Source organism: Capsicum annuum, chromosome 12, assembly GCF_002878395.1.
Source record: "Capsicum annuum cultivar UCD-10X-F1 chromosome 12, UCD10Xv1.1, whole genome shotgun sequence".
NCBI classification, from domain to species: Eukaryota; Viridiplantae; Streptophyta; class Magnoliopsida; order Solanales; family Solanaceae; genus Capsicum; species Capsicum annuum.
In genome coordinates this window covers 18,257,062-18,276,245 of record NC_061122.1, presented here as the reverse complement: position 1 = coordinate 18,276,245, position 19,184 = coordinate 18,257,062, and the positions used below count along the sequence as shown (strand labels likewise).

The 19,184-nt window shown below is 32.6% G+C and overlaps 1 protein-coding gene and 1 pseudogene across 1 annotated transcript; one reads left to right on the top strand and one right to left on the bottom strand.

The window, feature by feature from the left end:
- Positions 1–469: 469 nt before the first annotated feature.
- On the bottom strand, positions 470–2,548 carry LOC107849418 (pentatricopeptide repeat-containing protein At1g31430). The gene has a single exon (XM_016693997.1). The coding sequence runs from the start codon at positions 2,546–2,548 to the stop codon at positions 470–472; it is 2,079 nt and encodes a 692-aa protein (XP_016549483.1).
- A 15,559-nt stretch (positions 2,549–18,107) lies between these two features.
- On the top strand, positions 18,108–18,962 carry LOC124889558 (annotated as a pseudogene).
- The last annotated feature ends 222 nt before the right edge of the window (positions 18,963–19,184 follow it).

The window sequence follows — 19,184 nt, the reverse complement described above, 5'->3', positions numbered from 1 at the left end:
AAGAAGTCTGTCTACTGCCAAATGCCTAACAATGATGCATCAGTGGCAGGAATAGGAACCTGCTATTATTCTAGTACTAGAATATAATGTGAACCAAAGGATCCTGTAACATATATATACATTAACTTGTCTATTGCTAAACTTTTCTTTTTTCCCGTTAGAAAGAGAGTGAGCTGGCCGCTGGCCGCTGGCCGGGGAGGAAAATCAACTCATATCAACAACAGATAAGATAATCGAGGATTCGAGGTTCACAAACACGCAACTAAATTACAGAAAATTTGCCAGTAATGCTCGTAACTGGTTGGTAGCTTGTGATCCGAGGCATATTGGGCAGTGAGTGAACATATTGTATTGAAACTTTTGTAGAAAGCTGATGCTTCATTATTTTGTGAAGCTATCATGATATATATATTTCAAAAAATCTGGGAATCAGCTTGCACAGAATTCTTAATGGGCTAAGAATTTCGGATTAACGAGATTGTGAGAAAACGCGGCTAAGACCAGGAGGCTCTCGATCAGCCTGACCTTTTCTTCTCCAACTCTCTCTTACTCCGTACACTTCATTCCACATCCCAGCTGCTGCAAAAACATTAGATAGCGCAACAGAAGCAGTAGAAATCTGTTTCTCCTTTTCCATCATCTTTTCAGCTACCTTCTTTCCAATTTCTACGTTTTCATGCAACTGGCAGGCCCCTAAAAGTGCAGCCCAAATGGCACCAGTAGAGCACCCATCACTTAGATGGTTCTCTTCCATTCCCTCCACCAAATGCCATGCTTCATCAAGCCTTCCATTACGCCCCAATAAATCAATTACACATGTATAATGTTCTTCTTTGGGGGTCAAACCATACCGCTTCCTCATTTGCGAAAAATATTGCATACCCTCGTCTACTAAACCACAATGATTGCAAGCAGTTAATACTGCGGTAAATGTCACTTCATTGGGATTAATTCCCATGTTTACCATACGCTGAAAAAGTTCAAGGGCTTGCAAGGCAAATCCATGAACAGCAAATCCCATGATTGCAGAAGTCCACGAAACAACATTTTTCGCTTTCATTGCATCAAAAAGTCGGAGCGTGTAACACAAGTAACCTGATTTTGAATACATGTCAACTAAAGCTGTACCAACAGCCACATTGCCATCTGCATCTGGTAATGCTCTAATAATTTTCGCATGTATTTGCTTTCCTTTGTCCAAAACTGTTAGACGGGAACATGCTTCAAGTGCCACCACAAAAGTCAAGCAGTTTCCTTCTATCCTGGATCCTTCTTCTCCCGAATACATCGTAGCCAATAAATTTAAGCCTTCTTCGGGTAAGTCCTTTTGCAGATACCCAGTCATCATGCTAGTCCAAGAAACAATAGTTTTCTCGGGCATATCCTCAAAAAGTGCCTTCGCATCTTCAATGAGTCCATTATAAATATAACCAGACAACAAAGAATTCCACACTGGAACATGTCGTTCAGGTATTTGCCAACTTTCAAAAACTTTTCGCGCTTTGCCAATATCACTACACTTGCTGTACATGTCTATGAGTGTACTTCCAATAATCGTTCTGCTCTCTTTTAATAAACGAGCAGTGTTATATGAATCCACCAAAGTGATAAAGAGACCATGGAGTTGCTTCCCAGCATTAAGCAACTGCAACTTGGCACAAGTAGATAGCAAAGGCACGAAAATAGTTTGATCCATAACTAAAATTTCAACAGCATTCTCCGTAGACAAAATGTACTTCAAAGCATCAGCATACAGATGATTAAATACATAACCCCGTATCATTACAAGCTTGGAAACAAGGTCACTCTCAACAAAAACTTTCTCTGCTGATGCAACGCTACTGCTATAGAAATACATGTTGGCAAGTGAATTTCTACAACTTGAGTCTAACCCACTAACAAATGCATAACCATGAACCTGCATGCCCAAAAGTAAATCTTGCACATAGCCACAGGCAGATAAAACGGTGGCAATGGTGTACTCATCAGGCACGTAAAATTCTCTGCATTTCATTCGATAAAACAACTCTAACCCTTGACATTCCTGTCCATTCTGAACATACCCAGAAATAACAGCATTCCAGGTCACCAAATTTCTAATAGGCATTTCATCAAACAACATCCGGGCACACTCCATGACCCCACATTTCGAATACAAATCCAAAAAGGAAGTCTGAACAATGATATTTCTGGACAGAAATCCAGATTTTATGACGTGGGCATGCAAGTTTTGTCCCAAATTGAGGTGTTGTGGAGCGGAAGAAGCAATGGCGCGAGCAACAGCTGTGAAGACAAAGTGATTAGGAGGGTGAGATTCAGATTGTTGAAGCATGGTGGAGAAGAGGTGAAGGGCATTGTGGGGTTGATTGGAGCGAGCATAGGCTGAGATGAGAGCAGTCCATAAGGGCATGTCTTTAAGAGGCACTTGGTCGAACACCTTGTGGGCAATGGTAAGGGAGTTGGAGGAAACATAGTCAGCAATGAGATTAGTAGCGTAAACAGGACAAGTGTCGAGGCCGAGCTTGATAAACAAAGCATGTTTACTCATTCATACACCAAGGGAATCGATATCTGCCTATCCAAATTCTCATATCTACCTGGTTGGATCTATGGATGTATGACTTGATAACAACAAGCTACAAACTCGTATTCTTCTTCTCGTTAACTCTAGCAAGTAGCAACACATTTCCAAGTAATAACCCCACAACATCATCTATGGTTGGTTGGTATTGTTTTACTATATTATATTCAGTGACGGGTCAGAATTTTCACTAATGGATTAAAAACAGAAAAAGCATGTATACGAACTAATCGAAAGGGGTTCGACATCAATTATATGTAAAAAAAAATAAATTAATTAATTATATATAAATTGTATAATTTTTCGTTGAAGGGGTTCGGAACCTTTATGATAAGGTTACTCCGCCACTGATTATCTATAATCTATATCTATATCTATATCTATAATTTATAATATATTAAAAGTGTGAAGGGTTTTAAAAATGTGTTTGAACTTTTTACCCTTTATTAAAAGTCTCTGCTTTAGATCTTTTAACTACTTTTTCCTAATATTTAAGATTTTGAAAATTAATTACATATATTTATGAATAAGTTACCGAATTAATGACAACTAATACTTTTTTCCTTAATTTAAAAATTCTAAATTAACTAAATTTGATTTTAAAAAAAAATTATAAATCTACATTTACATCTAGCTACAAATTTTGTTTTTGCAAAGTTGCCCAAATATTTTTATAGCACGCGTTACTACTATTTATGATGTATATTATTTTTGCTTTGTATAGAATTAAGACTTGATATATTTATTTTAGAAAACTGTTTGTTATGTCTTTTTTGTTTTTGCACTTCATTAAAAACCTTCGTAATAGATGAAATCGTCTAATTTTAAATTATCAAAAATTATACGTGCGAGGCACGTGCGACTAAACTAGTATTATATTATAAGCAGAATACATATCTTTTTCACTTAGGAGTCGTACGGTGTACTCCCTCCATTTTATATTAGTTGGCCCCTATGAACTTGTCACACCCATTAAGAAATATTAATTAGAGAGTTTATTTTATTTTATCAAATTAGCTCTATTAATTATGCTTTAAAAATATAAATTTGCGTAAATACACTTTATTTAGTCATTTAATATTAAGGAAAGTATTGGAAGAATATAATAAAATTCTCTTGACTTTATCAAAGAAACAACTAAATTGAAACAAATATTTTTAGAAAGAAGGCCAACTAAAACGAAACGGAGGAAGTAGTATTTTGATAATTGTATACTAAAGTGTGGTCTTATTTAATATACGAAAAATGTAAAAATATTTCTTGAACTTTAATAAATTGTATAAATATATCCTGTCATATTTTGGGTACAAATATACAATTGACATTAACGAAAAGGTACAAATATATCCTTTAACTTTAATAAATGGTAAAAATACCCTCCATCATATTTTTGGTATAAATATACCTTTATCGTTAATGAAAAGATACAAAATATACTCTTCTCATTAATGGAGGGACACGTGTCAGCATTGTATTGATTGATCCTTTTTAATTATTTTATCTGTGAATAATTTAATTCATCCTAAATTATAACTCATACCCGATTTAAATAACCTGATCCGACCTGTGATACAATAAGGACCTTGATTTGACCGAGGAATGTCCAATCTTTGTAAGTTTTTTTCATGTTTCTGTTCTCAAAATATTGTCTACTTGTTCACTCTTTGAAGTTGGTGAAGAATGGTGTAACAATGAATTTAAAGCAGGTAACAATAGCCATGAATTAGAAATAATTTCTAATTCATCGACGTTCATGAATTAGAAAAACAAACAACAATCGTTCATGAGAGACATTAAACAACATCAGAATATTAATCTAACATCAGAACATTAAACAACATCACAATATTAAACAAATCTCTACACGATTCTGGATGATAGATGGATCGAAACATGAATCGAACTGACGCGTTTGTTAGGGTTTCTTTAGATTAGTGAGAGAGTAAAAGAAAAAAACACGCATGAATAGAAACGCGTGATGTGTCTCTTGAAGCTTCTTTATTACACAGATTGAGTCGGGTTATTTGGATCGGGTATGAGTTATAATTTAGGACAGATTTAATTATTCACAAATAAAATAAATTAAAAAGGGCCAACCAGTACGATGCTGACACATGTCTTATCGTTAATTAGAAGGGTATATTTGTAAATTTTCATTAACAGCAAGGATATATTTGTACCCAAAGTATGACGGAAGGTATATTTGTAACATTTATTAAAGTTGGAGGGCATATTTATAGCTTTTTATTAACGACAAGGGTATATTTGTACCCAAAGTATGACAAAGGGTGTATTTGTATCATTTATTAAAGTTCGGGGTATATTTATACCGTTTTCGTTAAATATATTACTTGATAGCAAATTTGGAGCAATGTATAAGTAATATATGAATTAGTTATACACCCTACATAGTATTAGTATTTCATGGATTACAATACACTCAATTTGGAGGGATTAGTAATTCATGGAGTATAATACACCAATTGAGAGGGATTAGTAATCCATGGATTAGACGTGACATGGAGCAGTTACAGCTTACTGAGGACATGACCCTAGATAGAAAGATTTGGAGGACACGAATTAGGATAGAAAGCTAGTGCATGTGGGTGGATCGTAGTTAGTAGTTAGGAGAGCTTTAGGGTGGGGGTTCCTTTGGTTCGTCAGTATAGGGTATTACTGTGTGGGTATCTTATTTCTGTTATTCCATCTTGTTTCATGCTTTATTATGAATTTGTTTATTATTCTTTGTCTTGAACCGAGGGTCTATCGAAAACAGCCTTTCTACCTCTTCGGAGATAGTGGTATGGATTGCGTATATTTTATCCTCTCCAAACCCCACTGTGTGGGAATACACAGAATTTGTTGTTGTTAGTAATCTATGGATTACAATTCATGGATAAATAAAAGTAAAGATAAAAATGTCCTCAAATTTCTTTAAATCTTCTCTAAATCTTTTTAAATTTATTCAATGGCAGTTATTTCTTTTCAATTTATCAAAATGATAATATCCCTCTAAATAATTTTAGTCATACAAAAAACTACTCCATTAACTTAAAAAATACTTATTGGTCAAAATTCGAAAATAAATTGCATGATTCATCAAGCTTTAATTTGTAAATAGAATATCTCACAAATAAAAATAATTTTTTTTAATTTAGCTTTAACACTCTACGGAACACAATTTTATAATAATAACGATTCTATTATCTCATTCAAAAGTTACACGTACTTCCCTTCAACTTAAGAACACCACAAAGTGGGAACAAGAAACAAATGATGAACAAATAAAGAAAAGATAAGAAAATAAAATAATTTCTGCAAGTGAATGATTAAATCTTAAAATTTCAAAGTAAGTTATTAGTTATATTGTTGATTTTTTTTTTTTAAATAATAAAGCTTTGTAGAGAAAATACGCAAAGTTAAAGTATGTTGAGGGTATACTTGCAAACAAATAAAATTATTTTTAAAAAATAAAAATACATAATATTTCAATACATCAAATCAAATGTTACATAAAAAATAATTTCAACATTATCAATTCAATATTACTAATTTCAACACTACTAATCCCAACATTACTAATACGTTGATATTCATTATTGTCTTGTACTTTCTACTAAACGACCCCATAGTGATATACATGAATATTCTCATGCAGTCTTGCCTCTTTCAAATTTCTCATTAATGAACTTCATTAATTACAGATATATCCTCGCCATTTATTTGTTAAATTGCTGATCAAGTATAAAAGATTTCAATTGATAAACAAACATTTACTTGGTGTGTTTAATTTTATGAATCTATAATATATAATCTATATCTATATTTATATCTATAATCTATAATATATATCTATAATTTATATCTATAATCTATATCTATAATATATTAAAAGTGTGAAAACCCTTAGAAAAGTGATCTGAATTTTTTGCCCTTCATTAAAAGACTTTTTTTAGATAAAACTGTCTTTTCACTATTTTTTGAATTTATTATTTAATTATTTTTATTATATTAACTAGAATTGCTAAAATATATGAGACTCCTAAAATATATGGTAAGAGAATTAATTAATATTTTTCTCTCTACTAGACTTCCTAAAATATATGGGACTCCTAAAATATATGGTAGGAAAATTAATTAAGATTTTCCTTTCTACTGTTCAATTAGAAAAATAAGACTCAATTAAGGAAATACTTCTATAAATATTGAGATGTACGTTAAACTAGAGAACAAACCGGTTTGCCTATTGGGAGAATATGATTGATGTTCATCTAAATTGATTCGATTGCATGTCTAGATTGGTGGATTTTTTATTTTTCTAATCCTCAACTTTTCACTATTTTTGTCAGCATAATAGAATTCAACATGTGTGTGTATATATCTGCTTTGTTTTCATTCAAAATCATTCTTAAAAGTCAAAATTTTCGCTCAGACAAGAATTAGTTAGATTAAAATCGAAGTTTTGTGATCAGTATTATATTTTTTGATTAAATACATAATTACCCCCTGATGTTATCCGAAATTTTCAAAAAGACACCTAAACTTTAACTTCGACCTATTACTCTACGATTCTTTTTTATTCCGTCCCAAATACACCATTTTGGACCTCTGCGTATATACACGCGCCACAGGCGCATGAAAGGGCTCAAAATTAACTTTTTTTATCAATAAAAAGTTGCTCCGTGTAAATAATTAATATATAATCTATATTATTTTTTAAAAATGGAAAAAAATAATTTATTTATTTTTTTAAATTACCCGGCACCCTCCTCCCCCTCAACCGACTCTTTCTTCTCCAACACCATTAAAGCTTCATTGAAGCTTTTTTTTTTTTTTTTAAATATCATTAAAACTCTAGTAAAGTTCAACACAATGTCTTTTTCAACACAATATCTTCTTCAACACCATTAAAGCTCCTCCATTAAAGGTCCATTGAAGTTTTTTTTTTTTTTTAAATATCTTTAAAACTCCATTAAAGCTCCTCCAATAAAGCTCCATTCCTTAAAACTCAATTCAATCATAAAATAATTTTTTGAATTGATTTGAACAAAAAAAATGAACGGAAAGAGGGATTTTGACAGAGTGGGGTTAGGGGAAGATGCTGACAGGGTGGGGTGTTCGACGGAGGGTGGGGGTGCTGAATGGAGATGGGGGTGGAGGAGAGCTGCTGGACGTCGGGGGGATACTGGATAAGGTGGGGTGGGGGAAGAGGGGGTGGGGTGGGTGATAAATTAAATAAAAACGAAAGATTTATTACAAAAATACGAAATTAAATATATTTAACACCTGGCAGCACCTGGTTGGTGCGTGTATTCACTCTCTTTGTTGTGACTGTGATTCAACGAAAAATGGTGTATTTGAAACGAATTAAGTAAGAATCGTGGGGTAATAGGTCGAATTCAAAGTTTAGGTGTCTTTTTGAAAATCCCGGCCAACATCAGGGGTAATTATGTATTTACTCTATTTTTTTTATATAGTTTACAGGTCGTTGATGAATGTCCGTTGACTTTAAAGAATTTCTTGTGTAAAAGTTAGGTATAATTGTATTGTTTTGATATCTTTATTATCTTATTATTTTATTTTAATTTACAGCTACTAGATGAATGTGGGTCGGCTTTGAAAATTTTCTTTAGGTAAAGGTTAGGTTTAATTGTATTATCATAATATCTCTATTAGTTTGTTACTTTGTGATAGTTTACAGTTCGTAGATGAATATCGATCGGTTTTGAGAAATTTTTGTGTGTAAAATTTAAGTTTAACTGTTTTGTTTTGATATCACTTTTATCGTATTATTTTATTGCAGTTTACAGGTGATAGATAAATGTTGGTCGGCTTTGAGGAATCTTTTTATGTAAAGGTTAGGTTTAGTTGTATTATTTTGATATCTCTATTATCGTATTATTTTGTTATTATTTATAGGTGGTAGATGAGTTTCAGACGACTTTAAGAAAATTTTTGTGTGTAAAAATTAGATTTAATTGTATTATTTTGATGTCTCTATCATTGTATTATTTTGTTGCAATTTACAGATGATAGATGAATGTCGATTGACTTTTAAAAATATTTTTGGTAAAGATTAGGTTTAATAAATAATTTCTCTCTTTGCATACTCAAAAGATATTAAATTTAATTATTATATTCATCTTTATTATTTAAACAAATATTCTATTTAATGTAATGTTTGAATTAAAGTGAGGTACACGCGCAACATGATTACACCTAAACTAATAACTACTAAATTATTGTCAAACATAATACTACTATTTATGCTAATTCTAATACATAATTAATTATTTTTTGACTGATTAGTGTATGGATTGAGTCGAACACATGAACTTACCAACCAAAATAATTATCAATCCTTTTTTGCGTATAAATATTTATCCCTATCTTACATCATATACAAGCAATGACATAATCCTTTAAACCTACTTCTCATGCGTCCCAATTTACGATCAATGTGGCTTTTGTAAAAAAAAAAAAAAGTATAAAATAATGTGCTAGGTCTCTTAATATTAGGTATTACAGTATTTCTCTACTCTTAACTAATTTAATATACATGTTTTGCACGTGTGTATAACGTCAATTGATAATTAAGCTATAGAAATTTAAGTAATACAAAATCATACTACATAAATTAATTTTAATTTACTTTCGTTTAAATCAACAATGAAGTTTTAAAAAAAATATGAACTCAAGACATAAATTGATGCTTAGTACTTAGTTGTTCTATTTATTTTTTTGGATCAAACTTGGTTGTTTTGCTTAATTAGTAAGTTTCATGTATAAAGGTTATATACCCTTAAGTTTATTTTTATGCAACCCCCTTCTAGTCATCTTTTGAGATTCTTTTCACGTGTAGTTTGTGATTATCATTAGAAAGCTTTATAAAAGACTAATATTCACACATATATATGTATATTATAAACAACGTTTTGACACATTACTATAAGCATTTTTAAAAAGAAGTTAGAGCTCTGTCAATAATTCTTCGGCCTACTTCTACTTCTCTTTGTACCAATTATATTCAACCTCGCACATTTAGGTTATGTACTGATATGTGTACGATCGTGATTGTGGATCAATATGTAAAGAACTAGTGCTCGGGTGACTGACCAACTAATGGAACAAGTTTTGGAGTGTTGGCTCATTAAGGGCATTTTAGTCATTTTGTAATAAGTTGTAACCTAGGCTATAAATAGAACATATTAGGTCATTTTCTCATAACTTAGATGATATTTTGAGAGCTCTTTGAGAGTGTTCATACAAGTGTGGATATCACTTGTGACAAGTGTGGAATCACTTGTGTTGGTTGCTTGTTTTGAAACGTTAGTTGCTTGGGGATTCTGTTCCCTTGAGGTCACCGTAAGAATGTGATGTTATTTGTATGAATTCTTGGGTCTTAGTATTCAATATACACTTTGGTTCATAGTATTTGTGCATTGTGTGTCAAGTTATCTATCATTCTATCTTATTATTATTGTTGTGTTCATTCTCGGTTTTGGGTGTCCAAACTTGAGACCTTGTTGTATCATTTTTGTTCTTGTTATTGTGTTGTAATCTTAGTTTGTGGCTCGCTGATTATAGGTGTTGAACACCTTAGAATCTTGTTGTATCGTGCTTGTATTGTTATTGTGTAGTGAATCCGAGAGGGGTCACCAAAAGGTGTCCTCGGTTCTTCAAATCATGGACTATTTTAGTGTGTGTTAGTGTCTTCCTTGTCGATCGTGTATCATTTGGTATCAAAGCATGGCTTGATTTTGTTTTCACAAGATCAATCTTGGGTTAGCTAGCTTAAAATGCAAAAAAAAAAAAGGAAAGTGTAGAAGTTGTTCTTGTTCTTGGCCGAGACATGTTTCTTTGTGGCTAGATCCTGTAGTCTTTGTTTGTTTAGATTATTTCTAGTGTTGGTTTCTTTTTCATCAACACTAAAGTGTCTAGATCTAAAGGTTTGAACTTATGTTGTTGACCTTGTTGATGTAAATTGGAAGTTGGTCGTGTGCTGATATTGTTGATCTTGGCCGTGTGTTGCAATTGTTGTGGACTTGGAGGTGAATGTTGGTGGTGTTCTTGAGAAATTGTTGTTGAGATCTTGTTGTTCTTCACATCTTGACCTCTCTTAATCAATATAAATTATAACATAGATCCAAAAAATGTGTAAGATAAAGTTGAAAATTTTGTTGGTGAAGAGACTTGTACACATCACTTCAAAGACTTGTCAATCACTTTTCCATATTTCAAGGACCTTGTTTTGTGGGAATAGTAAAGTCAAGTCTCACTTTTTGAGTTGGAATTTGAAAAAGCTTCTAAGACTTGAACTTTTCCACTAAAAGACAAACTCATCCATTCCAAATTGTATCAAGACAAAAGCTTCAAATTGGTCTTTAAAACAAAATTGTGTGGGACTGCGACCAATTACGTGGCTACCACTTCATCACGTTTTACTGTTCATGCAACATAAGTGAGCTCAAATTTTTTGATTTCTTAGTTTCTAAGCTTTGTTTCTTAGTTGCATTTTGTTGATTCTATTGCTAATTAACAAACTAGTAATTGTCTACTAGGTTGTAAATTAGTTTTGGGTCCGTTTATTTGTCTCTACGTTTCTTTGTGTTCTTTTATCTTTACGAAAACTCGTTGTATCCTTTTGATTCAAGTGCGTACAAATTTATTTTGAGTCGTTGCAAACAAAAATCCATTCCGACGTTAAGCCGCAAGTGGGACCAAGTAACTTCATTGGAGTAAAAAGGGTGTACCAACACTTGTGAGACCAATTGAGTGATACTTGAAAAAGTGTGAGCTTGAGAGTTAGTGAGGGTGATTTTTGCTAACCTTAACTTGTTATTGTTTGTGTTTTGTTTAGTATTTCTTATTAGGTATGATGGCTTCGGGTGAAGGTAGTCCAAGAACCTCGAGAGAGGTAACCATGGATGCTTTGTTGGTGGCCATAATGAGCGTGAAAAATGATCTTAGTGGTCAAATGGAGAGGATGGAGGGAAGGATGGACGGGATGGAGGGTTCCTTTTCAAGGAGAATGGATACATTGGAAGTTCGTTTAGATTCCAACCATTCAAGTCTGAAACACTACCACGCCTCGACTAGTGGATATGCTACCACCCCAGATACATTTCCCCAATTGCTCAATCCACCTAGACCAACCCATGAACCCATCCACCAAGTCCCTACTTATCCAAAAAACCAAAGTCAATTCCATCAAGAAGCTTCCCAAATTCTAGACCCCCTTGACATGCCGAGAGCACCACTAAACCAAAACCAACCAATCCAAATTGATGATGTGGAAGGTGAGGGTCTTTATGTAGGTGAGGGGTTAGATGAAGCAACTCTCTTTACGGAATTCATGCGTAATAGAAGAAGAGTTTATGGTGGGGGACATAGAGGCCGAGGGGGAAGAGTTAGCCAGGCTCCTCATGGTAGGGGTAACTTAGGACACCGACCTCATGTTCAAGAAGGTCTAGTATACCAAGGAGGCAATGTGGGTAGAGACATGGGCCTAAATTCCATTAAGATCACTCTTTCTGCTTTCAAAGGGACTAATGATCCATCTCTCTATCTTGATTGGGAGTTACAATGTAACCGGATTTTCTAACTCAGCGAGTTAACTTCCCAAAAGAAAGCCGCACATGCCATTACTCAATTTCAAAATTATGCATCTACTTGGTGGAAGACAAAACGGTTGTAACGGGTAAGGAATGGCAATCTTGACCTTTCGAATTGGGCTAAATTAAAAGCTCTTATGAGGGAGAGATGTGTCACGGATAGGTACAAACAAGAGCAACTAACAAAGCTTTACAACTTAAGGCAATGAGATAGAAGTATGGAGGAGTATTATGATGAGTTTCAAAACTTGATCCTACGTCTTGACATAGTCGAACCTCCAAATCATTGCCTAGCTTGGTTTAAGGGTGGCTTGTGCTATAAAGTTATTTCTCAATTAGTTGTACACAAGTTTGACAGAATTGAGGACCTTGTAGAAGCGGCCATTGAAGTTGAAAGGAACAATCATGCTAAGAAGACCTTCGGGTGGTACAAGTCCTACAAATCCTTAGAGAAGAAGCCATTTGATAAAACAATCCAAAGGTATCCACGTCTTGAAGGTACTAATTCTTTCACTCCTAATCCTAAGGGTATCATTTATTTTAAATGTCAAGGTTGGGCTCACAAAGCTAGCGAGTGCCCAAATCGAAAGAACATTGTACTAGTGGAGAGTGATCCTTATTTTGTTGGGATAAAGTGGCCAAAAATAATGTTAGTGAAGGAACCCCTCAAGAGGATGATGGATATGATGGTGAACCCGAGATGGTGGTGGAAGAAGGGAAAGTTAATATGCCTTGCGGATTGATGAGGAGAACACCTCATGATGATGCTTTGCTCGAAGAAAGTGAGGTCTTGATTCCACTTTGACATCTTGATGATGAAGAACCCGAGAGTACACTATGGTCCTTTCTCCAAGGAAGTACACTTTTCATTTTGTCTTGTTTTTTGTCACGCTTAGGTGGATAGACAAGTATTTCTTTTGGTGCTTAGAAGGGTATTTTATTCCCTAAGTTCCCACAGCATGTGTAGAATGTACACTCGCGGTTTGATATTTTTTTGTTGATTATGCTAACTTTAACCCTCATGTCATAAGAAATATGTGTTCTTTTGTCTCCTCTATTGTTTTGAAGGTTCGGATTTGAGGTCGAATCCTTTTTCAAGAAGGGGAGGATGATATGAGTACGATCGTGATTGTGGATCAATACGTAAAGAACTCATGCTCGGGTGATTGGCGAATCAATGGAACAAGTTTTGGAGTGTTGGCTCATTAAGGGCATTTTAGTCATTTTATAATAAGTTGTAAACTAGGCTATAAATAGAACATATTAGGTCATTTTCTCATAACTTAGATGATATTTTGAGAGTGTTCATACAAGTGTGGATATCACTTGTGACAAGTGTGGAATCACTTGTGTTAGTTGCTTGTTTTGAAACGTTGGTTGCTTGGGGATTCCGTTCCCTTGAGGTTACCGTAAGAACTTGATGTTATTTGTATGAATTCTCGGGTCTTAGTGTTCAATATAAACTGTGGTTCATAGTGTTTGTGCATTGTGTGTCAAGTTATCTATCATTCTATCTTATTATTGTTGTTGTGTTCATTCTCAGATTTAGGTGTCCAAATCCGAGACCTTGTTGTGTCATTTTTGTTCTTGTTATTGTGTTGTAATATTAGTTTGTGGCTTGTTGATTATAGGTATTGAACACCTTAGAATCTTGTTGTTATCGTGTTTGTATTGTTATTGTGTAGTGAATCCGAGAGGGATCACCAAAAGGGGTCCTCGGTTCTTCAAATCATGGACTGTTTTGGTGTGTGTTAGTGTCTTCCTTGTCAATCTTGTATCATGTACCAACATACAAATTTTTATCTTTAATTACTTTTTCTTAACATCTACTATCTATAAAATTTATCCCAACTACAGTATGGAATACACCGAACAATCTATTCAAGCAGAAGCAAAAACTAAACCAAGGTAATCAAAATGAATTAGTTAGTGATTGGATAAAAATTAAACTCAAATACGTACAGCTAGCTCAGATAAACTAAAACTAACTTAGATCAATACTAATTATTAGCTCAAGTTCGCACATGGCTAGCAAAGTGTGCATATTGAACTTAATTAACATTTTTGTTGATGCAAAGAAAATATTATAAATAAAGCATGTATACAACCACAGTATATTTATAACTAATTGAAAGGAATAAATATTGCTGCCCCATTAATGATTTAAAAATAAGTATCCTGAAATTAGTAGATGTCAACAAAAAAATAATTATTTGACTAATTTCTTAACCCATGCACACAATATTCAATACAAATTAAAAAATTATGGATAATCATGATCACTAATGAATTTTTATTTAAATAAATATAACATGATTATGAATTAAATCGGGTTTGGTTTTCTTGATTATATATGACCCTTTCGAGAATATTAAAATTAAGATAAAATTGTGATGAAGAAAAATATTTAATTAGCATGATTTTTATAAATTGGAAAAAACTATATAAAATTCTATTTTATTTGGGAAAGTTTTTTTTTCAAATTTCTTTTGGAATCTGAAAATAGGATTTTTGTTTTTTTTTATACCAAGCCTATTTTAGTTGAGAAAGATTTTCTTTTTGCCAAATTTTATTTTAGGAAAAGTTTTTATTTTTAATTATAATTAATATTTAATATCATTAAAATAAAAAAAATATTGAAAAGACGATTTTTTCTAAAGTGAAGTCTTTTAATGAAGGGTAAAAAGTTCAAAATCACTTTGGTAAGGGTCTTTACGTTTTTAATATATTTTATAGATAATTGTAGTAGGTCTAATTAAATATATAACATGAACCGGATAAAATATCTTTTCAAAACAAATAATGTAAGATTAGAGAATTCTCGGGGGGGGGGGGGGGGGGGGGAGGGGGGATGAAAAAGCTAAAATAGTAGCCATTTGGTTATGAGTATTTTTTGACTTTTCTCCGAAAAATTATTTCACTTTAGTGAAAAAAGTGAAACAATAGTGTTTGGCCATGAAATTTCACTCCTACTTCTCTTACAAAAAAAAAAATTGTGATTTTTACTTTTTGTCCAAACACTGTAATTTTCACTTTAGTGTTTGTTTGGCCAAATACTGTAATTTTCACTTTTTTCACTAAAGTGAAATAATTTTTCAGAAAAAAGTGAAAAAATATTCATGACCAAATGGCTACTTATATTCATGGCCAAACACAACTTCAACTCCAACTTCAATTTTATTTTTAACTCCATAAAATTATATTTTCATGACCAAACGGGGAAAAACAAACTAAGACTATTGTATATAGATATGTCTTTTAATTTTTTTAATTGACTTTTGGTGTACGACAATGCATGGCTAGTACTCCATCTTTAATTTTGCTGTAAATTTGGGTGATCATATGTTTCATATACGCTCTCCCGTTCAATAATATTTATCCACTATATTAAAAGTAAATATTCAACTAGTTATTCAATTTAAAAAAATAATGGATAATTCACCCTTTTCTACTCATTTTATGTTTGCTATAGTACTGTAATAAATATTATGCATCAACCAATCATTTTTCAAGACATCAAATTTATTATATTCAAAATTACCTCTATTATTTATTGTTTCTCAATATGTGTGTTAAGTCGACAACTATCGTTGGTTGGACGGAGTATGAATTATAAAATCAATATCTTTACTAGCTACTATTTATATATATATATATATATATATATATATATATATATATAAAGGAAGAACACAAGGCTGCTGATGTGGCATGCCTCTAAAGCCACAATACACATTTATCTTTTTTCTAATTTTTTAGAGCTTTTGTTCCATTTTAATTATTTTCTTTAAATTTTCGTTGGTTTTTCTTTAATAAATCATTTAAGTGTTATTTATTGTTATCACAAATAGCATTTGAACCACACAGAAATAGCTTACACAATTTTTGTCGTTTTAAAAAAAAAACACTTCTTGTTCACCTTCTTTTCTCACCAACAACCATTAATCCTCAGAAATTGTTCATGTTCTATAACGATAAAGAGTTAAAAGATTGAATTAGCAATAAAACTTCACAAATCAGCAAATTAGACTAAATGACCGAATGAAGAAATTTGATTGTTGAGTGAGTCAACCTTCTCCGACAGTGATACATCATCCTATTTCAAGTTAGTTTTTATGTGTTTTTTCAAGAATCAAAATGTGTTAATTTAACTATTTTTTTTATTATATTGATATGAGAAAAATTATAATTTTAGTACTTTTAGTGCTTTTTATTGTTAGTTGGTTCATTAGAAGCTGAAATCTTTTCAGTTTTGATGGGTATCTCGTGGAATTTTTTTACTTTTAAGGTCAAAGTTAAAAGGTAATATGAGTTAGATTTGGTCTTGATTTGATAAATAATCAAGAGGAATTGATGTTTGAAATTTGCATGTATATACGTTTTTGTCATGTGTGAAATGATGTATGCGTAAGTATTAGATGTTCAATTGGGTTTAGCTGTGAGTTTTGGTTTCTGCTTTTGGATTGGATGTTCTGTCTCGCCCTGATCTTGTTGTTGTAACTCAGAAGCAGTTAATTATATCATAAATTTATTGTGGTTTCTGATTTTTATGTGCTGTGTTGTTTGCTGGTTTATTAAAAGCTGAAGTCTTTTCAGTTTTGATGGGTATTTTATGAAAATTTTCTACTTTTCAGGGCAACATTGAAGGGTAAGATGGGCTAGATTTGATCTTGGTTTGATAAATAAGCAAGGGAAATTGATGTTTGAGATTTGAATGTCTTTGTACGGACGATTTTTGAAGTTCTTTATGTGTGTTTGTCATGTGCTATATAATATATGCTTAAGTAATTGGATGTTCTCTTGCTTTCTGTTTTCAGATTGGATGTTATATTTCACCTTGATGCTGTTGTTCTAACTCTGAAGTAGTTAATTATATCATAAATTTGTTATGGTTTCTGATATTTTTGAGTGGTGTCAGTTGATCTCTTTAAAGTTGGATCTTTTCTATTTTGTCAATGCTGAAGGGTAATCTAAGTCAGATTTGATAAATATGCAAGGAAAATGGTTAAAGTCGATACCTTGAGAAGTTAGGTGATGAATTTATTCAACTGTTTGAAGAGTAGAAAGTAACCAATAAGCAAGTAAAATGGTTGAATTCGAGACCTTGAGAAGTTAGGTGATGAATTAATTCAACTGATTGGAAAATAGAAAGTAAAAATCAGAATTATATGGGTAAAGTGTCACCTAATGATGGTCAATCCAAGACTCCAAAACAGAAAAAGTAGTCTAGGAGTACAAATGGAAAGTATTTGAGACCTGGTACTTTGGCACAACTACGTTACACTAAGGTAGCTGCTACTAAATCTTGTATGGATCTTGAAAAGAAAAGGGTGGTTGTAATAACTTCAGATGAAACAAAGGATCAAGTTGTAGTTCAAAATGATGTTATTGATTAAAGTCCCATATTTTTATTACCCATGAAATTTTGTTATGATTCTGGGAATACACCCATTGATGTATCTAAGCATAATAAATTGCAAAGGACACTAAAGACACCTCGTGCATTTGAGTGCACAGCAGAGTCAAGGCTCGAGTCTCTTCCAACAGATTTATTGGTATAGAGATTTCTTTTTGCTTTTGCTTTCATTGAATTGTTGATCATATGCTATACTTGTGTGTCAAATGGTTTGGTTAACATTTGTTTTTTTTTTTTTTTTGGCTAGAATAAAAAAGCCTTTAAAAATTCAATGCCTACAGAAAGAATTTATGTCTTTCTTTGGAAGTCAATCACCAATTAACTTGGTAAGTCTCTTGAACAAGTAAATATCCTCCAACAGTGTAGAAGACCCAATTTATGGAGCCATAATAGGCCATAATATTGTTTCCATCAATACACCCATTCACAAAGATTTTTATATTTTTCCTTTTTGTACAATGTTGCTCAACCTGATTCACTTCTAAAATAAAATTCAATGATATTAGGATCAACATAGATGAATGGTAACACCATACCGTTAGCTAATGGACATAAAAAACCGACTGAAGATAGAAAATATAAAACACCGAGGCACTCGTGATGGACCAGGCAAGAAACACTTATTCTCATACAAGGGAAAAAGGTTGCAGAGGAAGGAGCTCATAGGGGGCGTAGATCCAATTCCATTTTTGGTTCAGACAAGCCGAAACCCAAATGGGACTCGGTCTCCTCTTACTGTATGCAAAATAGAGCAGACAGAGGACCTGTTTAATGCAGAAAATGTTGGAGCAACATGATTAGTGATTTCAAGAAAATTAAAACATGGGAGTCACAGACAAATGAAAGCAACAAATCTTATTGGATTATTAGCAACAATCTCTGACGAGAGAAAAGGCTACCAGGTTCTTTCCACTGAGAAGTCTATAATGTCTTGGATGGGAAGGAAGTCTCAGCGGAAGCATACCAACTAACTCTAGTAACCATAACCACAGATGATAAATTTGGCTATGGTATAGAAACAGTCGAAGAAGAGGAAGAGGAAGAGAAAGCGGAAGAGGAAGAGGAAGATAATGCCGATGTTTCTCATACAAGGGAATATAACATGGAAGATGATATTTTGCCTCCAGCCACGGAGGAAGTTGGAAGCAACTCATTGAAGGAAGGCGACATCAAATATAAAAAAATCTAAGTTCATTCTCTCTCCAACACCTATATCAGGTAAATTAGAAGTGTTTCAAAAATTTGCTTTGTTCTCTACCAGAACTTTAGCACATATTTACAGAGACTTCTGTACCAACTCTTTTTTCTTGCTTGATTTGTAACAGAGAAAGTACATGTTACATTTTCATGAATATACGGTCTGATTAACATCATTTTGTGAACTTGTATGTTTTGAACTGTGTGTTGGATCTTGTAAATAAATAACAACATTAATCCCTTAATCCTTCTATTGTCTTTCAAAATTTTGACACTTATCTTTTACAAAAATTTAACCAATCCAAAAATTTAACTCATTATTTATAAGAATTGAATATTGAGCACAATCAAGAAAAGAAAAAAGTTGTATAAATAC

Excerpts from the sequence above, each read along its gene's own strand:
- LOC107849418 (XM_016693997.1), bottom strand. The coding sequence starts at position 2,548 with ATGAGTAAACATGCTTTGTTTATCAAGCTCGGCCTCGACACTTGTCCT.